Below are 24032 nucleotides of genomic sequence, written 5' to 3' on the forward strand. Positions count from 1 at the left end.
CGAAGTATTGACGTGATGGATGGTCAGGTCTAACCTGAGGAGAGCAGAAATTAATTGGGGAAGACCTCCTGGAGATGATTTAAGAAATAAATGACTTTAGTTGGACACGGGAATGAGAAAAAATGCAGCGTGTTAGAGGGTTGAGCTTTGACCAAGAGGATGAATATTAAGGCAACTAGCAAATTGTTTTCCAAGTACTTTGGTCAGCCCTGTTGATTGTACTTCCCAAGCGCTTAGTACAGTGCTCTGCACACAGTAAGCGCTCAATAAATACGATTGATGATGATGACTCAATGGCAAGAGCACGTCACTGGGCATCAAGAGACCTGGATTCCCAGACGTGGTTCTACCTGCTGGGGCTGTGTCACCCGGGGATTGTACTCTCCCAAGCTTTTAGTACAGTGCTCTGCGCAAGGTAAGAACTCAATGACTAGGACCGACTGGTGAAGGTTTCTGACTGACGAATCATCCAGGGCCTTTTCCAAGGTGGGCAGGTCCAGCCGGAATCCTTAAAAGCAGCTGGCCAAGTGGATGGCGGTCACCCACCGGGAAAACCACTGTGACTCAGCTATGGAACAGCATTGGCACCGTTGTCCGCCAGCGGACTTGGCATGACCGACTCCATTTTGTGCAAACCGACAGTAACCCTGCATTTTGCGCAGGCCGAGAGCAACTCCTTTTTGAATTTATGCAAGGCTCAACAACAGAATGTCCTCAAGGCCAGTAACAAGTAACACCCGTCTACGTGAGGTCGAAGGGCCGATAACAAGTAACTCCCGTCTGTACAAAGCTATGAGAACGGAGATTAATGAGAATTCACAACCATCCCGTCGGTCCTAATTGGTTCCCTGAAGTTCCCACTGCTCACTCCCGCGTTGCTGTAACTCCATAAAAGAAACAGTGGGAATGGGATCGGGGCTGCTTGCCATTCGTACCTCTCTCGGGAGGTGACCGGGCAGGAAGCCACTTTCCTTCTTTACTGCTCTATCTGAACTCATGTCATTTTTCCTATCTGCGTCACCACCTTGGGTTCTCGAACCCTGCGGCCGATTTACACCGGTTAACCTATTTTGCACCCTACTTTTCAATAACAGCACTATCAATCGTATTTATTGAGCGCTTACTATGTGCAGAGCACTGTACTGAGCGCTTGGGAGGTACAAATTGGCAACACACGCTATGCTATGCTATGGCCTCAGTCGAAAGTGGACCCAACGTGTAAAAATCTTCACGTGTGCTTTGCAACGAGCTGCATCCCCGCCCGCCGGCTCATCCGTCACACTTCACACCACCGGCAGAAACGAGAAGACGAGGGGCGGCGGGCAAAACTCTGGCGCTCCAGATTCTTGGTCACGACTGAAGTTCGTCTGTCACACCCAACTGGAAACTCCATCACGGTCACCATGTTGCGAAGCAGCAGAGGGTAGCTGGTAGGACACGGGGCCGGGAGTCGGGTCACGGGTTTTAATCCTGGCTCTGCCACTAATCTGCTGTGTGACCTTGGGCAAGTCACTTCAACTTTTCTGGGCCTCGGTTATCCCATCTGTAAAACGGGGGATTGAGACCGTGAGCCCCATGTGGGACAGGGACTTGTATCCACCCCCGCACTGTAGTAAGGTACAGTGCCTGGCCCATAGTAAGGGCTTAACAAATAATAATAATAAATTATTATTATCATCACTTTCTTTAGTGCCTTTCAGAGACCAAGCAGTAGGCTTGAGGGACCACCACCCCTGCACTGTACTAAAGTACAGTGCCTGGCCCATAGCAAGCGCTTAACAAATATCGAAATTATTATTATCATCACTTTCTTTAGTGCCTTTCAGAGACCAAGCAGTAGGCTTGAGGGACCGCTGTTTTAACCCAGTAGAGAAGCAGCGTGGCTCAGTGAAAAGAGCCCGGGCTTTGGAGTCAGAGGTCATGGGTTCAAATCCCGGCTCCACCACGTCTGCTGTGTAACCTTGGGCAAGTCACTTAACTTCTCTGATCCTCAGGTACCTCATCTGTAAAATGGGGATTAAGACTGTGAGCCCCACGTGGGACAACCTGATCACTTTGTATCCCCCAAGCGCTTAGAACAGTGCTTTGCACATAGTAAGCGCTTAACAAATGCCAACATTATTATTTTTTTTTAATTATTTATTATTATTATTATTTTGTTGTTGTTGTTATTATGTTTGGTTTTGTTCTCTGTCTCCCCCTTTTAGACTGTGAGCCAACTGTTGGGTAGGGACTGTCTCTAGATGTTGCCAATTTGTACTTCCCAAGCGCTTAGTACAGTGCTCTGCACATAGTAAGCGCTCAATAAATACGATTGATGATGATGATTATTAGGAAGAATTTCTGACCATTAGAGTGATGATGGGACAAGCTCCTGAGGTAGGTTGTGTAATAAATGTGCGTCCCTTATCTTGAGGCAGGGAGAGGTGGGACAAATAATTGCTTGAAGATGCCTTCCAGCTCTATGTCTAGAATCGGGTTTTTTACTTTGTCTGTCGATTCCCTCCTTTCCCCAGTTGTTCCCCTATACCGTTCTACATTTGAAGGATTATCTGCAACAGACCCAACAAAGTTGTGGCGTTTTTACCCCCAGAGGTCTGTCCTAGACGGTTTAGTCATTCACTTGCTGGACCAAATGAACTCTCAGAGTCCCTTCTGGTTTTATTTTTCTGCCAACCAACAGTAACCGCAGACTATACAAGGAGACCCGCTTAAAAGCAGCCCTAGATGCTATTTTCCCTGGAAGTGATTTTAAGTGGGCTCCCCTAAAGAAACAATAATGATAAGAATAATAATGATGGCATTTATTAAGCGCTTACTATGTGCCAAGCACTGTTCTAAGCGCTGGGGAGGTAACAAGGCGATCAGGTTGTCCCACGGAGGGCTCACGGTCTTAATCCCCAGTTACAGATGAGGTAACTGAGGCACAGAGAAGTGACTTGCCCCAAGTCACACAGCTGACAATTGGCGGAGCGGAATTTGAACCCATGACCTCTGACTCCAAAGCCCAGGCTCTTTCCACTGAACCACGCTGCTTCCCAATGAGGTCACAATTCATTCAATCGTATTTATTGAGCGCTTACTGTGTGCAGAGCACTGTACTAAACTGAGGTGAGACTCCCGAGAAAGCCCATGACGATCTGATTAACCTGTGGGCTGTGTAACCTTGGGTATGTCATTACCTTCTCTGTGCCTCATTTACTTAATCTATAAAATGGGGATTAAGACTGTGAGCCTCATGTGGGACTGTGTCCAATCCGATTGGCTTGTATTCACTCCAGCACTTAGTAAAAATAATGATGGCGTTTATTAAGCGCTTACTATGTGCAAAGCACTGTTCTAAGTGCTGGGGAGGTAACAAGGTGATCAGGTTGTCCCACGGGGGGCTCACAGTCTTCATCCCCATCTGACAGATGAGGGAACTGAGGCCCAGAGAAGTGAAGCGACTTGCCCAAAGTCACACAGCTTGACAATCGGCAGAGCCGGGATTTGAACCCTTGACCTCTGACTCCAAAGCCCGGGCCCTTTCCACTGAGCCACGCTGCTTTTCATACAGTGCCTGGCACTTAGTAAAAGCACTTAAATACCACAATTATTATTATTATTATGAACCCGGTGGGCATTCAACTAACACAGTTTTGGGGTCAGATGCTTCGTAGGGCAATTTTAACTACATTTTGCCTTTGGCATTGAGGTCTGTAATCGAGACAATCTACTCCGTACAGAGGAAGAGTCATGATATTTTCGGCCCCATGGAAGGTGCAAAATAAGGACCTTAAGGCTACTGTTTTGCAAAGTACAGCAACTAAACCGTTAAAGTTTCTACAGGGCTTGATAACAACAAAAAGATGGAGCTGGAATGCAGTTTTGAAACACTGCCCAACTATCACATTTACGACAGACCTGAAGCAAAAAAAGATGAGAGGAGCAAGCTGAACGTTTGCACCTATTTGATTAAAAAAAAAATACTTCTTTAAAAAAAAAAAAAACACATTTGGTCAGAACCGACATCCAAGGTATGGAAAGATTAGCTCATTTTGATCTGGAAATAAGACTTTAGGCAGTTTATTATTGGGATTAAAATTCTAAAAGGTCTCATTTCTGAGATCCTGGAGCTCAAATCTAATCATTGCATTTAGGCAGGAATTTTCAAGTATCCCGGATCAAACGACTTCAGTGGAAACGACCAGTGACACAATCTCATCGTTCCCCAGCTCCTTTCCACCATTAGTAACTGGTCACGGTGAATTAGCACGGCGACACGGCTGAGTTGCGAGGCTTCGGACTCAGAAAGGCCCCTGGGTTAGTTACAGAGTCCGATACTCTCCGTAGATCCCTTCGCTATTTCAATCCGAGTCGATCTTTCCTCCATCGCTGCTGTCCCGTTTAGAGTCGTCCTGCAATTAGAGAAAATAACCATAAGCTCACGGAAGCTTGACATTCACTCATTCGTACTGACTGAGCTGTTACTCTGTGCAAAGCACTGTACTAAGCGCTTAGCACTGTACTGACGTGAAAGAAAAACTCAAAGGATGTCTTCTGCTCCCGCCCACTAAAGATTACATTCACGGTTTCCAAACTTGTGAAATAAAATGAAAAGTTTGAAACACCTGCAACGCACCTACAGCTGCTGAATTTTTGGCAGGCTCTCACAAGCTGTGACTCTTGGATTGATTTAGGGGCCATAATTATTTACATTAGACTTGAAATTATACAGGAAATCAAGATTAGTTAGCTATAAAGTCTTTCAAATCATCACGACAGTGGCAATTCCAACAACACAATGCACCTCAGCCCCACAGCACTCACGTCCATATCCGTAATTTATTTATTTATATTGCTGTCTGCCTCTCCCTCTAGGCTGCATTCATCCATTCAATCATATTTACCGAGCGCTTACTGTGTGCAAAGCACTGTACTAAGCGCTTAGCACTGTACTGACGTGAAAGAAAAACTCAAATGATGTCTTCTGCTCCCGCCCACTAAAGACTACATTCGCGGTTTTCCAAACTTGTGAAATAAAATGAAAAGTTTGAAACAACTGCAATGCACCTACAGCTGCTGAATTTTTGGCAGGCTCTCACAAGCTGTGACACTTGGATTGATTTAGGGGCCATAATTATTTACATTAGACTTGAAATTCTACAGGAAATCAAGATTAGTTAGCTATAAAGTCTTTCAGATCATCACGACAGTGGCAATTCCAACAACTCAACGCACCTCGGCCCCACAGCACTCACGTCCATATACGTAATTTATTTATTTGTATTGCTGTCTGCCTCTCCCTCTAGGCTGCATTCATTCATTCAATCATATTTACTGAGCGCTTACTGTGTGCAAAGCACTGTACTAAGCGCTTAGCACTGTACTGACGTGAAAGAAAAACTCAAATGATGCCTTCTGCTCCCGCCCACTAAAGATTACAATCGCGGTTTTCCAAACTTGTGAAATAAAATGAAAAGTTTGAAACATTTGCAATGCACCTACAACTGCTGAATTTTTGGCAGGCTCTCACAAGCTGTGACACTTGGATTGATTTAGGGGCCATAATTATTTACATTAGACTGGAAATTATACAGGAAATCAAGATTAGTTAGCTATAAAGTCTTTCAAATCATCACGACAGTGGCAATTCCAACAACTCAACGCACCTCGGCCCCACAGCACTCACGTCCATATCCGTAATTTATTTATTTATATTGTTGTCTGCCTCTCCCTCTAGGCTACATTCATTCATTCAATATTTACTGAGCGCTTACTGTGTGCAAAGCACTGTACTAAGCGCTTAGCACTGTACTGATGTGAAAGAAAAGCTCAAATGATGCCTTCTGCTGCCGCCCACTAAAGATTACATTCGCGGTTTTCCAAACTTGTGAAATAAAATGAAAAGTTTGAAACAACTGCAATGCACCTACAGCTGCTGAATTTTTGGCAGGCTCTCACAAGCTGTGACACTTGGATTGATTTAGGGGCCATAATTATTTACATTAGACTTGAAATTATACAGGAAATCAAGATTAGTTAGCTATAAAGTCTTTCAGATCATCACGACAGTGGCAATTCCAACAACTCAACGCACCTCGGCCCCACAGCACTCACGTCCATATCCGTAATTTATTTATTTATATTGTTGTCTGCCTCTCCCTCTAGGCTGCATTCATTCATTCGATCATATTTACCGAGCGCTTACTGTGTGCAGAGCACTGTACTAAGCGCTTAGCACTGTACTGACGTGAAAGAAAAACTCAAATGATGCCATCTGCTCCCGCCCACTAAAGACTACACTCGCGGTTTTCCAAACTTGTGAAATAAAATGAAAAGTTTGAAACAACTGCAATGCACCTACAGCTGCTGAATTTTTGGCAGGCTCTCACAAGCTGTGACACTTGGATTGATTTAGAGGCCATAATTATTTACATTAGACTTGAAATTATACAGGAAATCAAGATTAGTTAGCTATAAAGTCTTTCAGATCATCACGACAGTGGCAATTCCAACAACTCAACGCACCTCGGCCCCACAGCACTCACGTCCATATCCGTAATTTATTTATTTATATTGCTGTCTGCCTCTCCCTCTACGCTGCATTCATTCATTCGATCATATTTACCGAGCGCTTACTGTGTGCAGAGCACTGTACTAAGCGCAAGCTCCTTCGGGACAGGGAACGTGTGTACCAACTCTGCTGTACTGTACTCTCCCAAGCACTTAGTACAGCGCTCTGCACACCGTAAGCGCTCAATATATGTGATTGATTGATACAAGACAAAGTTTGCAAGGAACAAAATTGCACGGATTTTTGGAGGTTGATACTTTAATACATTTAAGGCAAGCTGCATTTTCTTTCAATATGGTGAGCAGAAGAGAGAGCACTGGGGGACAGAAAATATCATTGTTTTCAGTCTGGTCCATTTAAAAGAACACAAATCATCATCATCATCATCATCATCAATCGCATTTATTGAGCGCTTACTGTGTGCAGAGCACTGTACTAAGCGCTTGGGAAGTCCAAGTTGGCAACATATAGAGACAGTCCCTACCCAACAGTGGGCTCACAGTCTAAAAAGGATTAGGCAAGTTTCACTTGGCTTTATAAATAATAATGAGGGCATTTGTTAAGTGCTCACTATGTGCTAAGCACTTTTCTAAGCGCTGGGGAGGATACAAGGTGATCGGGTTGTCCCACGTGGGGCTCCCAGTCTTCATCCCCAGTTTCCAGATGAGGTCACCGAGGCACAGAAGTTAGGTGACTTGCCTGACAAGCTTGGATTTGAACCCCCGACCTCTGACTGTGAGCCCACTGTTGGGTAGGGACTGTCTCTATATGTTGCCAATTTGTACTTCCCAAGCGCTTAGTACAGTGCTCTGCACACAGTTAGCGCTCAATAAATACGATTGATGATGATGACGACTCCCAAGCCCGTGCTTTTTCCACTGAGCCACGCTGCGTCTCTACTCTTTTCTCTAATCTTCTTTGAATTATATCAAATCTGCTGGGCAAGAATCCGATGCTCTAGAGGAAATCGAGGGCACGTCTAGCTACCCCGGACTTGTCAGAGGCCAATACATAGCCGACCCCAGGATACAAATCATCCCAGACCAAATCTTCGTATTGGCAGATGAAGCGGGGGACCTTGTTTAATCCCTCTGCCACTGGGCCATTTGGAGTTTCATCATCATCAATCGTATTTATTGAGCGCTTACTATGTGCAGAGCACTGTACTAAGCGTTTCATTACCTACCATCCAGCACCTAAACCTTGGAGAAGCAGCGTGGCTCAGTGGCAAGAGCCTGGGCTTTGGAGTTAGAGGGCGTGGGTTCAAATCCCGGCTCCACCACTTGCCAGCTGTGTGACTTATTTTAGACTGTGAGCCCAACTTTTAGACTGTGAGCCCACTGTTGGGTAGGGATCTGTCTCTATATGTTGCCACTTTGTACTTCCCAAGCGCTTAGTACAGTGCTCTGCACATAGTAAGTGCTCAATAAATACGATTGATGATGATGATGACTTTGCGTAAGTCACTTCACTTCTCTGGGCCTCAGTTACCTCATCTGTAAAATCGGGATGGAGACTGTGAGCCCCCGTGGGACAACCCGATCACACTGTAACCTCCCCAGCGTTTAAAATAGTGCTTGGCACATAGTAAGCGCTTAATAAATGCCATTATTATTTATTATTATAAACCCCACCGTCCCACAAGAGAGTGACTGACACAAAGTGTACCCCCGGGGACTCTGCTACCATTGAACCGGGGGAAAGCTTACTTGAGGGCAGAATGGCTTAATGGAGAGAGCACAGGGCTAGGAATAGGAACATCCGAGCAGTGTGGCTCAGTGGAAAGAGCCCGGGCTTGGGAGTCAGAGGTCATGGGTTCAAATCCCGTCTCCGTTGCTTGTCAGCTGTGCGACTCTGGGCAAGTCACTTGACTTCTCTGTGCCTCAGTTCCCTCATCGGTAAAACGGGGATGGAGACTGTGAGCCCCTCGTGGGACAACCTGATCAACTTGTACCCTCCCCAGCGCTTAGAACAGTGCTTGGCACATAGTAAGCGCTTAACAAATGCCATTATTAGTCCTGACTCTGGCACGTGCCTGCTGTGTGACTTCTGGTAGCTCAGCTTCTCTGTACCTCAGCTCCCTCATCTACAAAATGGGAAAAAAAACCCAACAACCTGTCTCCCTTGATCTTAGGACTATCATCATCATCAATCGTACTTATTGAGCGCTTACTATGTGCAGAGCACTGTACTAAGCGCTTGGGAAGTACAAATTGGCAACAAATTGGCAACTATGAGGCCTATATGGGGCAGGGACAGTACTCCATCTGATTAACTTGAACCTATAATCACTGGGCTCACATCCTAAAATAATAATAATAATAATAATGGCATTTATTAAGCCCTTACTATGTGCAAAGAACTGTCCTAAGCGCTGGGGAGGTTACAAGGTGATCAGGTCATCCCAGGGGGGGCTCACAGTCTTCACCCCCATTTTACAGATGAAAAACATTTTCTTTTCTAAAAGGCTGGGGCAAAGTAAGAAGATTAAAAGAAAACAGAACAAACGGCACAGGTAGCGCACTTCCTCATATGTTGCCGATTTGTACTTCCCAAGCGCTTAGTACAGTGCTCTGCACATAGTAAGCGCTCAATAAATACAATTGATGATGATGATGATCTCCAATACTAATAATTGCAGTATTTGCTAAGCACTTACTATGTGTGAAGCGTTATCCTGAATACTACGGTAGATACAAATAATCAGGTCTGACAGAGTCTCTGTCCCACTGGGAGACTCCCAACTCCCAGGCCTGTGGTCTTTCCACTAAGCCACGCTTACGAGAAGCAGCGTGGCTCAGTGGGAAAGAGCACGGGCTTTGGAGTCAGAGGTCACGGGTTCAAATCCCGGCTCTGCCAATTAGCTGTGTGACTTTGGGCAAGTCACTTCACTTCTCTGGGCCTCAGTGACCTCATCTGTAAAATGGGGATGAAGACCGTGAGCCCCCCCACCCCGTGGGACAACCTGATCATCTTGTAACCTCTCCAGCGCTTAGAACAGTGCTTTGCACATAGTAAGCGCTTATTAAATGCCATTATTATTATTAAGCCCTCGAGCTGACCCTTTTCCCCAGTCCAACGGCAGCAGAGTCCCCAATATTTTAAACATTTTCAAGGGGCGTGCCTCCTGGATCACTCGCCCTCTGCTCTTTAGGGAAAGCAGGGCTCCCGATCTAAATAGAAGGGAAAACAGGGAATTAATTCCCATTTTACAGTTGAGGTAACTGAGAAAACTTATGACTCGTCCAGAGCCGGGATTGTAACTCATGACTCCCAAGACTACGCTCTTTCCTCTATGCCACAGGCAAAATTTCATCAGGCAAAACCGAAGCCTGGCAAATTTTCCGAAAGACTGTTTTTCAGAGCCCTCTCCGTGGCCCAGGGGGAAAAATCATGGAGCCATCATCATCAATCGTATTTATTGAGCGCTTACTGTGTGCAGAGCACTGTACTAAGCGCTTGGGAAGTACAAGTTGGCAACATATAGAGACGGTCCCTACCCAACAGGAGTCCAGAAACCCGGGCTCTGGTCCCAGCTCCGCCAATGGCCTGCTGTGGGACCTTGGACAAGTTATTTAGAGAAGCAGCGTGGCTCAGTGGAAAGAGCATGGGCTTGGGTGTCAAGAGGTCATGGGTTCTAATCCCGGCTCCACCACCTGTCAACTGTGTGACTCTGGGCAAGTCACTTCTCTGGGCCTCAGTTCCCTCGTCTGTAAAATGGGGATGAAGACTGTGAGCCCCGCGTGGGACAACCTGATTACCAGTGCTAAGAACAGTGCTTGGCACATAGTAAGCGCTTAACAAATACCACTATTATTATTACTATTTAACCTCTGGGCTTGTTTTCCCATCTGTAAAACTGGGGTAAGATATCTGCCCTCCCTATCTCTTAGACCGGGAGCCTCGTGTGGGACAGCTTAATAATAATAATAATGGCATTTATTAAGCGCTTACAACCATGTGCAAAGCACTGTTCTAAGCGCTGGGGAGGTCAGTCCCACGTGGGGCTCACAGTCTTAATCCCCATTTTACAGATGAGGGAACTGAGGCACAGAGAAGTTAAGCGACTTTTAGACTGCCCCTTTTAGACTGCCCCTTTTAGACTGTGAGCCCACTGTTGGGTAGGGACTGTCTCTATATGTTGCCCATTTGTACTTCCCAAGCGCTTAGTACAGTGCTCTGCACATAGTAAGCGCTCAATAAACACGATTGATGATGATGATGATGAAGAGACTCGTCAAAGTGACCCAGCTGATAACCGGCGGAGCCGGCACTTGAACCCCGTGACCTGTGACTCCAAAGCCCGTGCTCTTTCCGCTGAGCCACGCTGCTTCCGAAATACAATAACCGCAGGTTCTGCTCATCCAAAAATGGGTTTCCCGATTCTGGGAGGGCTCGGGGCCGGGGGAGGGCGAGGCACAGCTTCACCTTTGGTTCCCCGGCATTGGACTGCATTCCCAGAGCGGTCGCGCTAAAGTCGTGGATCGGGAGGGTATTCAGCCAGTTGACCATGGACTTCTCCTCCATCTCCGTCTTGATGATGGTAGAATAGATGTACTGCTCTTTGAAAACGGTCATCTTCTCTTCCTCCTCCGCCCAGTCCAGGGGTTCATGCAGCCCATCGTTCCCAAACCGCCTGTTGTAACTTTCAAAGTGGACTCTCTCGAGGACCAGGCCCAGCCCCGGCGCTTTGGGAATGTCCACCTTCTCCTCCCCCCAGCTCCGCTCCATGAGCGACTGGTCCGCGTAGCCTTTCACGATGGCGATCACCAGGCCGATCATCTTCCTTATCTGGTGCATCATGAAGCTCTGGCCTTTCACCCGGATCACGGCGAACTCCAGGCCTTCCCGCACGAACGGCTCCTCGCAGTACATCTCCATGATGTAGCGCATGCCGCTGGCATCTTTCGGGCCCTTCTGGGAGGTGAAGTTGTGGAAGTGGTGGGTCCCCTTGTAGCCCGCCAGGAGCCCGTTGACCCTCTCCAGGACCGCCGGGCTCAGGCGGAAAGTCTCGTCTTGGGGGTCAAGGTCCTTATGGGCGAAGGCAACTGTTGGCAGCATATAAAAGTAAGTTCTGGCGGTGCAGTTATTCTTGGAGTTGAATCCTCCGGTCACTCTCTTCAGGCCTGGGGAGAAAAAGGAAGGAAGCGGGAAAATGAGACTCTCCACTCGGACGGAGTTGCGCGAAATCCGTCTCCCCTCGCGGCTCGGGCCCGCCGCCACGCCAGTCATCGCCACGGGCATTTTAATCAACCGATCGATCGTATTTATTAAGCGCTTACTGTGTGCAGAGCGTACTAAGCGCTTGGGAAGTCCAAGTTGGCAACATACAGAGACGGTCCCTACCCAACAGCGGGCTCACAGTCTAAAAGGGGGAGACAGAGAACAAAACCAAACATACTAACAAAATAAAATAAATAGAATAGAAATGTGCAAGTAAAATAGAGTAATAATAATGTTGGTATTTGTTAAGCGCTTACTATGTGCAAAGCACTGTTCTAAGCGCTGAGAGAAAGCAGTAGAAATGTAGACATGTTTGTATATATGTACATAACAGTACATATGTTTGCATATATGTGCAAACATATATACATATATACAGGTGCTGTGGGGAAGGGAAGGAGGTAAGATGGGGGGGATGGAGAAGGGGATGAGGGGGAGAGGTTTTTAAGTCTAAGTTTAACTTAAAATTTTAAGTCTTTTGTTGCTGTGGTGGTGGTTTTTTTTAAATGGTACAGTCCCTAGACTGTAAGCTCACTGTGGGCAGGGAGTGTGTCTACCAAGTCTGTTCATTCATTCATTCAATCGTATTTATTGAGCACTTACTGTGTGCAGACACACAGTACTGTGTACTGCTTCTAGACTGTGAGCCCACTGTTGGGTAGGGACCGTCTCTGTATGTTGCCAACTTGTACTTCCCAAGCGCTTAGTACAGTGCTCTGCATGCAGTAAGCGCTCAATAAATACGATTGAATGAATGAATGAATGCAGAGCACTGTACTAAGCACTCGGGAAGTGCAAGTTGGCAACATATAGAGACAGTCCCTACCCAACAGCGGGCTCACAGTCTGTTATACTGTACTCTCCCCAGCACTTACTACGGTGCTCTGCAATCAATCAATCAATCGTATTTATTGAGCGCTTACTGTGTGCAGAGCACTGTACTAAGCGCTTGGGAAGTCCAAGCTGGCAACATATACAGTCCCTACCCACCAGTGGGCTCACAGTCTAAAAGGGGGAGATGGAGAACAAAACCAAACATACTAACAAAAGAAAATAAACAGAATAGATATGTACAAGTAAAATAAATAGAGTAATAAATATGTACAGACATATATACATATATAGAGGTATATATGCACACAATAGATATGTACAAGTAAAATAAATAGAGTAATAAATATGTACAGACATATATACATATATACAGGTACATATGCACACAATAGATATGTACAAGTAAAATAAATAGAGTAATAAATATGTACAGACATATATACATATATACAGGTACATATGCACACAATAGATATGTACAAGTAAAATAAATAGAGTAATAAATATGTACAGACATATATACATATATACAGGTACATATGCACACAATAGATATGTACAAGTAAAATAAATAAATAGAGTAATAAATATGTACAGACATATATACATATATACAGGTACATATGCACACAATAGATATGTACAAGTAAAATAAATAAATAGAGTAATAAATATGTACAGACATATATACATATATACAGGTACATATGCACACAATAAGCGCTCAGTAAATACGACTGATTGGTAACGAACCTACTATGGGTCAAGCACCGGGGTGGATGCACGTTCATCGGGTCGAACACAGTCCCTGTCCCACGTGGGTATTTAATCCCCATTTTCCAGATGAGGAAACTGAGGAACAGAAGTAAGATGACATGCCCAAGGTCACACAGCCAACAAGTGTGAGAGCAACGATCAGAACCCAGGTCCTTTGACTATCGGGCCCATTTTTTATCCACAGGGTCACACTGCTTCCCTCCCTGCCTCCTGGCTCTCCCAACTCCAGTCTGCTGCCCACATCGTTCTCCTCCAAAAACATTCAGACCGAGTTTTCCCACCCCATAAGAAACTCCGGTGGTTGCCCATCCCCTTCCGCGTCAAACAGAGCCCGCGCTTGGGAGTCAGAGGTCGTGGGTTCTGATCCCGGCTCCGCCACTTGTCAGCCGTGTGACTTTGGGCAAGTCGCTTCAGTTCTCTGGGCCTCAGTTACCTCATCTGGAAAATGGGGATGAAGGCTGTGAGCGCCATGTGGGACAACCTGATGACCCTGCATCCCCCCAGCGCTTAGAACAGTCTCCGCAAATAGTAAGCGCTTAACAAGTAAGCGCTTCTCCCCCTTCTAGACTGTGAGCCCGTTGTTGGGCAGGGACCGTCTCTATATGTTGCCGACTTGTACTTCCCAAGCGCTTAGTGCAGTGCTCTGCACACAGTAAGTGCTCAATAAATATGACTGAATGAACAAATACCATCATTATTAGTAAACGCTCAATAAATACAACTGAATGAATGAATGAATAAATTAACGAATGAATGCTTCCTGAGTTGAGGCCTCAGGCTGCTGGGGGCTACACCAAGGGCTGACCAAGTAGCATGGAGATCAGTCAATCAATCAATCGTATTTATTGAGCACTTACTGTGTGCAGAGCACTGTACTAAGCGCTCGGGACATACAAGTTGGCAACATATAGAGACGGTCCCTACCCAACAATGGGATGTGACAACCAACTTCTCTCCAGTCAGGAGCAAAAGGAGAAATGGGGGGGGTTTGTGCTGTAAATCGTAAATCAAGATGGAAAAACTCCCGGAGTTTTTACCACTGTTCATGCTGTAAATCGCAAATCCGGACGGAAAAACTCCCGGAGCTTTTACCACTGATCTACAATTGCCCGTTAACTTTCGTGTCTGAATTTTTCAGACAACCCAATCTAATGCCATTAGCCTTCAAACTGACATCTGACAAAACAGGAAACCTGACTTTTGGCAAAACACGGAATCAACCAGACAAAGATATTTAACAGCCAATGAAATCAACTCCTTTTCACTTATTTCAGAATTTCTGAGTAGTCAGGGGCAACAGAACTACACAACAGAAACACTTGTTTAACCACTTTTGGAATCGTATCTATTTCACCTGCAAAAACGTGACAAGAAAGCATTACGCTGTAGGAAATTGCCCTGTAAACGCTAGCTGTCAAGGACTAACTGCCAAGCACCATTTCATACAATTTTTTTCATTCACTCATTCATTCATTCAATCGTTTTTATTTTCCTCACTGGAATGTATAGGATAGACGTACAGCCATTCCTCATACTTGGAGGTGGTGTCACTGATACTGAAATTCACCCATGGGTGCATCTGGGATAGAAAAGGCCACAAACCTGTTGACACATCAAGATTGTCCTCCACTCCACACAAAAAAGTGAAGCCTGAAATGAGCCATTCATTGGGAGAAAATCATTTTCCTGACTGAAGCAGCTCAAAACACAACAAAAATCTGGGCAACATGAACCTCTTACCGAGAATTCGGATTTGTGAGGGAAGGTGACTATTGATCTTTTCCAAGATGTTGTCTATCAGCCACACTTTCAAAGACACGATCTGACCCGCTGCAGACACACCCTACATCAAACAGAATTCGCCAATTAGTGAATGCAAATGGCTCAAATATTGTCCGACGCTCCCATGGGCTTACTACAGCGCTTTGCACAAAGTGAGCGCTCAATAAATACAATGGAATGAATGAATACTCTTTTACTGTTTGGCTGCCCCTTGCCCGGTCCAGTCACCCTGCGGCTGCTCCGGACGAGCCGAAGCTCCGTCCCTTGCAGCGTGGCTCGGTGGAAAGAGCCCGGGCTTGGGAGTCGGAGGTCGTGGGTTCAAATCCCGGCTCCGCCAGTTGTCAGCTGTGTGACTTTGGGCAAGTCACTTCGCTGTGCCTCAGTTCCCTCATCTGCAAAATGGGGATTAAGACTGTGAGCCCCACATGGGACAACCTGATCACCTTGAATCCCCCCCAGTGCTTAGAACAGTGCTTGGCACATAGTAAATGCTTAACAAATATCATTATTATTGCAGGAAATGTACATATCTGCAATTTTCTTTCCTTGTATCGATGTCCGTCTCCCCAACTCTAGACTGTGAGCTCATTGTGGGCAGGGAATGCCACTTGTTTATCATCATCATCATCATCAATCGTATTTATTGAGTGCTTACTATGTGCAGAGCACTGTACTAAGCGCTTGGGAAGTACAAATTGGCAACATATAGAGACAGTCCCTACCCAACAGTGGGCTCACAATCTAAAAGGGGTTTATGGTTGTACTGTACTTCCCAAGCCCTTAGTACAGGGCTCTGCACACAGTAAGCGCTCAATAAATACGACTGAATGACAACGAATGTGTGAGACAGTCGGAAGGGGCAGGGACCCTCGTGGCCAAAACCCCTATAAAGATGGGAACTGGGGACCACCTCACTGGAATAATCTCGGGGAAGCTGTGGCGGATGTAAGTAGGGACTCTTCCCTTCGAGAGCTGTTTGTTCATTGCTAAAAACATTCCTTTTTATCGCAACATTGCTATCTTGGTTAGAAACAAAGTGCTCAGTGAAAGCCATCGTGATCATAATTATTGATAACAATTGCAACTCGGCACTTATTTTTTTCTTCAACTTCATTAAGCGCTTAGTACAGTGCTCTACACACAGTGAGCGCTCAATAAACACGATTGATGATTCTTTTATTCTTTGTTATCAGTCTTCCTTGATTTCAAAGTGTGAGCCCAGTAGAGGACAGGAGTTGTGATGGATTTAATAATCTTGTATTTACCCCAGAAACTTTCCCAGTGCTTTATACATAATGTATTGTCAGTCAGTCGTACTTATGGAACACTTACTGTGTGCAGAGCACTGCACAAAGCACTTGGGTGAGTACAATATACAATATAACAATATACAATATAACAATAAATACACAGATCTCCTGTCCACAACAAGCTCACCTACCACACAACAGTTGTTTCTATTGAACTCTGGGCCTCGAGGAACCTGAAATCCTATTCATCTGGCCAAGATGCCCTCTGGCTCTTTATTGTATTTATCTTTGCCCTTTGCTTTATCTATTGTACTGTTGTTGTGTTTTTATTGTGTCCTCTTTAGGTATCTGTTGATAATCTCCTCCTCTCCCTTTATTCTTAGATCGTGAGCCCCCTGAGGCCAAGGACCCTGTCTAATTCTCATCTCATTTCTTGTTTAATTCTCAAAGAACTATTACTTAGCCCTTTAATGTCTGGGGTTCCAAACAGCTGTTTCAGCTGAATTAATGAATATTGTATCTTCATGTAGCCACAAACATCAACACAGGCCCAGAGTTCCCAAGCCCAGAATAATAATAATAATAATAATAATAATAAAAATAATAATGGCATTTATTAAGCGCTTACTATGTGCAAAGCACTGTTCTGATCGCTGATAATAATGCCATTTATTAAGCGCTTACTATATGCAAAGCACTGTTCTATGCGCTGGGGAAGTTACTCGGTGATCAGGTTGCCCCACAGGAGGCTTACAGTCTTAATCCCCATTTTACAGATGAGGGAACTGAGGCACAAAGAAGTGAAGTGACTCGCCCAAAGTCACACAGCCAACAAGTGGCGGAGTCGGAATTCGAACCCATGACTTCCGACTCCAAAGCCCGGGCTCTTTCCGCTGAGCCACGAATCAGATTGGGTCCGGGAAAAGACCTGTTTTCCGAAGGAAAATGCACCGTGTGTTTCACTGGTCAGATTTAAAGAGGGTGCTCTGGTGTTTGTTGGGAGGGGACAGAGTTTTACTGAATTTTAAAAGTTCTGCCAAGTTAGGAAAGAACTTTTCCTAACAGTCTTGCAACAGTTGGAGAGAATGTAAGAGGTGACTGATGTTGACTCCCTTTCGGCAAGACAATTTGATTTCTTTTAAAGAGGCTTAGAATTCAAAACGAAAAACCCAACGCAACTGAAAGGGAAAAAGTGGTCAGCGCTCTGGCTGCTACGCGCTACAGTTCACTGAAAAGTAAAAACCCAATTCGATTTTTTCAACTGAAGAAATAAGTAAATTGCGACACCTTGTCTGTTCTCGCGCATCTCTGAAAAGACATTTTTTTCATGTCGTCACCATGATTTTCTGGAATGCAGCCAGACTGCACGAGGGCAGACACCAAATCATCTTCTATGGTCTTGAATTGAGACGAGCCAACGTGCCTCTAAGAAGGGGAGAAGGAGAAAGGGAAGACAACTCCATTATCCAGAATTCACTGAAGGGACAAAAAAAGCTTGACTATACCTAAAACAAATAGGTCCTAACTTCGAAAGAGATGCCACATTTATAAAGTACAGAGAAGCAGTGTGGTTCAGCGGAACGAGCCTGAGTTTTGGAGTCAGAGGTCACGGGTTCAAATCCCGGCTCTGCCAATTGTCAGCTGTGTGACTTTGGGCAAGTCACTTCACTTCTCTGGGCCTCATCTGTAAAATGGGGATGGAGACTGTGAGCCCCCCCGTGGGACAACCTGATCACCTTGTAACCTCCCCAGTGCTTAGAACAGGGCTTTGCACATAGTAAGCGCCTAACAAATGCCATTATTATTATTATTTACTGCAGATAAGGGTTTTTTTCAGTTTTCCTAATTCAATCAATCAATCGTGTTTATTGAGCACTTACTGCGTGCAGAGCACTGTACTAAGCACTTGGGAAGTACAAGTTGGAAACATATAGAGACAGTCCCTACCCAACAGTGGGCTCACAGTCTAGAAGGGGGAGACAGAGAACAAAACCAAACATATTAAGAAAATAAAATAAATAGAATAGATATGTACAAGTAAAATAGAGTAATAGAGTAATTCATTAACTTTAGGACAACCTCATTACCTTGTTCCCTGTATATATGTATATATGCTTGTACATAATTATTACTCGATTTATTTATTTATTTTACTTGTACATATCTTTTCTATTTATTTTATTTTGTTAATATGTTTGGTTTTGTTCTCTGTCTCCCCCTTCTAGACTGTGAGCCCACTGTTGGGTAGGGACCAGCTCTCTATGTTGCCAACTTGTCCTTCCCAAGCGCTTAGTACAGTGCTCTGCACACAGTAAGCGCTCAATAAATACGATTGATTGATTCCTTGGCTTAGACTGTAAACTCACGTTTTGTTCTCTGTCTCCCCCTTCTAGACTGTGAGCCCACTGTTGGGTAGGGACCATCTCTATATGTTGCCAACTTGTACTTCCCAAGCGCTTAGTCCAGTGCTATGCACACAGTAAGCGCTCAATAAATACGACTGATTGATTGATTCCTTGGCTTAGCCTGTAAACTCATTCCGGGCAGGAAATGTGCCTATCGACTGTTATTGTCCTTTTCCAAGCGCTTAGTATGGTGCTCTGCACACAGCAAGCACTCAATAAATACGGCTGACGGACTGATCATCATCATCATCATCATCAATCGTATTTATTGGGCGCTTACTATGTGCAGAGCACTGTACTAAGCGCTTGGGAAGTACAAATTGGCAACATCTAGAGACAGTCCCTACCCACCAGTGGGCTCACAGTCTAAAAGGGGGAGACAGAGAACAAAACCAAACATACTAACAAAATAAAATAAATAGAATAGATATGTACAAGCAAAATAAATAAATAAATAAATAGAGTAATAAATATGTACAAACATCATCTACACAGGTGCTGTGGGGAAGGGAAGGAGGTAAGATGGGGGGGTGGAGAGGGGGACGAGGGGGAGAGGAGGGAAGGGGCTCAGTCTGGGAAGGCATCGATGTCGGTCCGACTTGCAGCTCTGTTTACTTCCCCAACCAACCGATGAGGCTCGGACACCGAACCATTTGGCTAAACTGGACATTTCTGTTTCATGTCAGCCGGATTTCAGTCCTTCCAGCTGGTCAACTTCACGACCTTCTACCTATAGCCTGAGCGCGCAAAACAGTGAACAGAAAATCACAGACTTCCAGGACTCCGGGCCTGCAGGGAGAACTGCGCTCAATCCATTAGAGAAAACATTTTCTGACCCTTTTCCTTCAAAACGTCAATGAGAACCCTTGCCACATTCCAATGTTTCAATCAAGAAGTTCTTCCTGACATCATCATCATCCTCAATCGTATTTATTGAGCGCTTACTGTGTGCAGAGCACTGTACTAAGCGCTTGGGAAGTCCAAGTTGGCAACGTCTAGAGACGGTCCCTACCCAACAGTGGGCTCACAGTCGAAAAGGGGGAGACAGAGAACAAAACCAAACATACTAACAAAATAACATAAATACAATAGATATGTACAAGTAAAATAGAGTAATAAATATGTACAAGCATGTATATAACAAAATAGACAAAATAAAATAACCTGAATCCCTCTGGCTACACTGTTGAGATGGATTCTTTCTCTTCTTCGAGGGGACATGCACACAAAATCTCTTCATACAACTATATCAGCATCCCCAAATTCATTCGTTTTTATTGAACACTGTGTACAGAGCACTGTACTAAGCACTAATATGTACAAATGAGTACATATCATCATCATCAATCGTATTTATTGAGCGCTTACTGTGTGCAGAGCACTGTACTAAGCGCTTGGGAAGTCCAAGTTGGCAACATTTAGAGACGGTCCCTACCCAACAGTGGGCTCACAGTCGAAAAGGGGGAGACAGAGAACAAAACCAAACATACTAACAAAATAAAATAACCTGAATCCCTCTGGTTACACTGTTGAGATGGATTCTTTCTCTTCTTCGAGGGGACATGCACACAAAATCTCTTCATACAACTATATCAGCATCCCCAAATTCATTCGTTTTTATTGAACACTGTGTACAGAGCACTGTACTAAGCACTAATATGTACAAATGAGTACATATTATCATCATCATCAATCGTATTTATTGAGCGCTTACTGTGTGCAGAGCACTGTACTAAGCGCTTGGGAAGTACAAATTGGCAACATATAGAGACAGTCCCTACCCAACAGTGGGCTCACAGTCTAAAAGGGGGAGACAAAACCAAACATACTAACAAAATAAAATAAATAGAATAGATATGTACAAGTAAAATAAATAAACAAATAAATAGAGTAATAAATATGTACAAACATATATACATGTATACAGGTGCTGTGGGGAAGGGAAGGAGGTAAGATGGGGGGATGGAGAGGGGGACGAGGGGGAGAGGAAGGAAGGGGCTCAGTCTGGGAAGGCTTCCTGGAGGAGGTGAGCTCTCAGCAGGGCCTTGAAGGGAGGAAGAGAGCGAAATTGGCGGATGGGCAGAGGGAGGGCATTTCAGGCCCGGGGGATGACGTGGGCCCTATTAGACCCTATTCCCCTCCCACATATGGCAGATTACTAAATGTAATTCCAAGATCCGTAAAATCCAAAAACCTCAGTCCAAGGGAGCAAACCGAGTCTTCCAGCTTTGGTTGAGCTCTCACCCTCGAGGCGCCGGTTATCCTTCCAAAGGCCTAGAGTCCTTTCTCCTGCTTCTCTTCCTGCCCAACTCTGTCAGCCACTCCCTCATGCGTATTTACTGAGCGCTTATTGCCTGCAGAGCACTGTACTGAATACTTGGGAAAGGACAATACGACAATAAAGACACAACCCCTAACCACGGTGCCATTCACGTGCCTCTGCTGCTTCCCAGGACCATGCAGGGGAATGTTTTCACTAAAGGTGCAAAAAACACCTTTATAGGCTCCTCCCTATAATGAAGGATAGTCCTGCAGCTAACAGCAAAACAGCTAATCAGAGAAGATTAGAGAAGCAGCGTGGCTCGGGGGAGAGAGCCTGGGCTTGGGAGTCAGAGGTCGTGGGTTCAAATCCCGCCTCCGCCACTTGTCAGCTGTGTGACTTTGGGCAAAACACGTCACTTCTCCGTGCCTCATTCACCTCATCTGTAAAATGCGGATGAAGGCTGTGAGCCCCGTGTGGGCTGATCACCTTCATCATCAATCGTATTTACTGAGCGCTTACTGTGTGCAGGGCACTGTACTAAGCGCTTGGGAAGTCCAAGTTGGCAACATACAGAGACAGTCATCATCATCATCAATCGTATTTATTGAGCGCTTACTATGTGCAGAGCACTGTACTAAGCGCTTGGGAAGTACAAGTTGGCAACATCTAGAGACGGTCCCTACCCAACAGTGGGCTCACAGTCTAAAAGAGGGAGACACAGAACAAAACCAAACATACTAACAAAATAAATAGAATAGATAGGTACAAGTAAAATAAATAAATAAATATCATCATCATCATTGTATTTATTGAGCACTTACTGTGTGCAGAGCACTGTATTAAGCGCTTGGGAAGTACAAATTGGCAACATCTAGAGACGGTCCCTACCCAACAGGGGGCTCACAGTCTAAAAGGGGGAGACAGAGAACAAAACCAAACATACTAACAAAATAAAATAAATAGAATAGATAGGTACAAGTAAAATAAATCAATAAATAAATAGAGTAATAAATACGTGCAAACGTATATACATATATACAGGTGCTGTGGGGAAGGGAAGGAGGTAAGATGGGGGGATGGAGAGGGGGAATCATCATCAATCGTATTTATTGAGCGCTTACTATGTGCAGAGCACTGTACTAAGCGCTTGGGAAGTACAAATTGGCAACATATAGAGACAGTCCCTACGCAACAGTGGGCTCACAGTCTAAAATCAATCAATCAATCCGCTGACGTACCTGCATTCCATAGTAACCTTTCCCAGAATACGCCATCAGCAGCACAATTTTCCTCTTGGGGAGTTTTTTATTTTGCTCTCCTTCCTCTCTGTGGCTGCACTTGAACCTTTTGGCGCGATGACCAGTCTCCTCCGGGGTCTCTCCTCCTCCTCCTCCCGCGCTCCGAATTCTCCCCTCCGGCTCGTCTCCCCCAGCGGGAGGGGATTTCGGGCCCTCCGCCATGGGCGGCCTGCTGGAAAGGAGACGGGAGGGGGGAGGCTGAAAGGTCACCGCCGGCGCGGCGGACGACCCCGGCGCGAAATCTCGGGGCACGGTCCCGGCGTACCGAAGGCAGCGCAGCAGTCCCTTGAGCTGTGTCCACGATCCACAGGCTCTCCCGGGGGCTCTGGCTACAGGGCTCACGGCTGCGGCCATCCCGGAGGCATCGGGGACATCAGCGCCTGAAACCAACTACTGCAAAGAAATACACCCAAAACAGGAGCTTTCGACTGAAAATGGGCCGCGGGAAGTCGCTTAGGGAGGGCACGGAACGGACGCGTTCGGCGGCGGGGCTGGAATGTGAAGAAATGAAGCGCTCCGGTTGAGCACACGCGTGACACGGGCCGGGGTGAGGGACACACACTGAACGTACAAGGAGCGGATCCGGTCCCCCAATCAATCAATCGTATTGATTGAGCGCTTACTGTGTGCAGAGCACTGGACTAAGCGCTTGGGAAGTCCAAGTTGGCAACATCTAGAGACGGTCCCTACCCATCAGTGGGCTCGCGGTCTAAAAAGGGGGAGACGGAGGACAAAACCAAACATGCTAACAAAATAAAATAAATAGAATAGATATGTACAAGTAAAATGAATCATCATCATCATCATCAATCGTATTTATTGAGCGCTTACTGTGTGCAGAGCACTGGACTAAGCGCTTGGGAAGTCCAAGTTGGCAACATCTAGAGACGGTCCCCGCCCAACAGTGGGCTCGCAGTCTAAAAGGGGGGAGACGGAGGACAAACCAAACATGCTAACAAAATAAAATAAATAGAATAGATATGTACAAGTAAAATAAATCATCATCATCAATCGTATTTATTGAGCGCTTACTGTGTGCAGAGCACTGGACTAAGCGTTTGGGAAGTACAAGCTGGCAACATAGAGAGACAGTCCCTACCCAACAGTGGGCTCACAGTCTAAAAGGGGGAGTATATATATAGTAAGTGCTTAGCAAATACCACTGTTATTATTATTATTATTTGTGGGCAGGGTACGTGTCTGCCAACTCTCTGTACTGTACCCTTCCAAGAGCTTAGTACAGTGCTCTGCACACAAGAAACACCCAACGAATATCACTGGTTGACAAGTAGTGTGGTTGGGAAGCAGTGTGATTTAGTAGATAGAGCCCGGCCCTGGGAGTCAGGACCAGGATTCTAATCCAGCCTCCGCCACTTGTCGGCTGTGTGATCTTGGGCAGGTCCCTTCGCTTCTCTGGGCCCCAGTTACCTCATCTGTAAAATGAGGCTTAATTCTGTGAGTACCATGTGTGACGTGGACTGCGTCCAACCCGCTTAGCTTGTATCTGCCCCAGTGCTCAGACCAGCACTTGACACACAATAGTATTAACAATAATAATTATTATCATGGTATTTGTTAAGTGCTTACTATGTGCCAGGCGCTGTTCTAAGCGCTGGGGGAGATACAAGGTGATCAGGTTGTCCC

At 45.4% G+C, this 24032-nt stretch overlaps 1 protein-coding gene across 1 annotated transcript; it reads right to left on the minus strand.

The window, feature by feature from the left end:
• Positions 1-4035: 4035 nt before the first annotated feature.
• On the minus strand, positions 4036-23006 carry PUS1 (pseudouridine synthase 1). Its single transcript, XM_038763165.1, has 6 exons — positions 22654-23006; positions 22329-22560; positions 17710-17847; positions 15131-15233; positions 10985-11682; positions 4036-4397 (listed from the first exon to the last, which is right to left on the minus strand). The coding sequence occupies exons 1-6, from the start codon at positions 22740-22742 to the stop codon at positions 4347-4349; spliced, it is 1311 nt and encodes a 436-aa protein (XP_038619093.1). The 5' UTR covers positions 22743-23006; the 3' UTR covers positions 4036-4346.
• Positions 23007-24032: the final 1026 nt, after the last annotated feature.

Source organism: Tachyglossus aculeatus, chromosome 21 (genome assembly GCF_015852505.1).
Source record: "Tachyglossus aculeatus isolate mTacAcu1 chromosome 21, mTacAcu1.pri, whole genome shotgun sequence".
Lineage (NCBI taxonomy): Eukaryota > Metazoa > Chordata > Mammalia > Monotremata > Tachyglossidae > Tachyglossus > Tachyglossus aculeatus.

Excerpts from the sequence above, each read along its gene's own strand:
- PUS1 (XM_038763165.1), bottom strand. The coding sequence starts at position 22,742 with ATGGCCGCAGCCGTGAGCCCTGTAGCCAGAGCCCCCGGGAGAGCCTGT. Across the intron at positions 22,561-22,653 it reads GGACTGCTGCGCTGCCTTCG|CAGGCCGCCCATGGCGGAGG; the intron begins GTACGCCGGGAC and ends TCTCCTTTCCAG. Across the intron at positions 4,398-10,984 it reads CCAATGCCGGGGAACCAAAG|GACGACTCTAAACGGGACAG; the intron begins GTGAAGCTGTGC and ends CTCTAATTGCAG.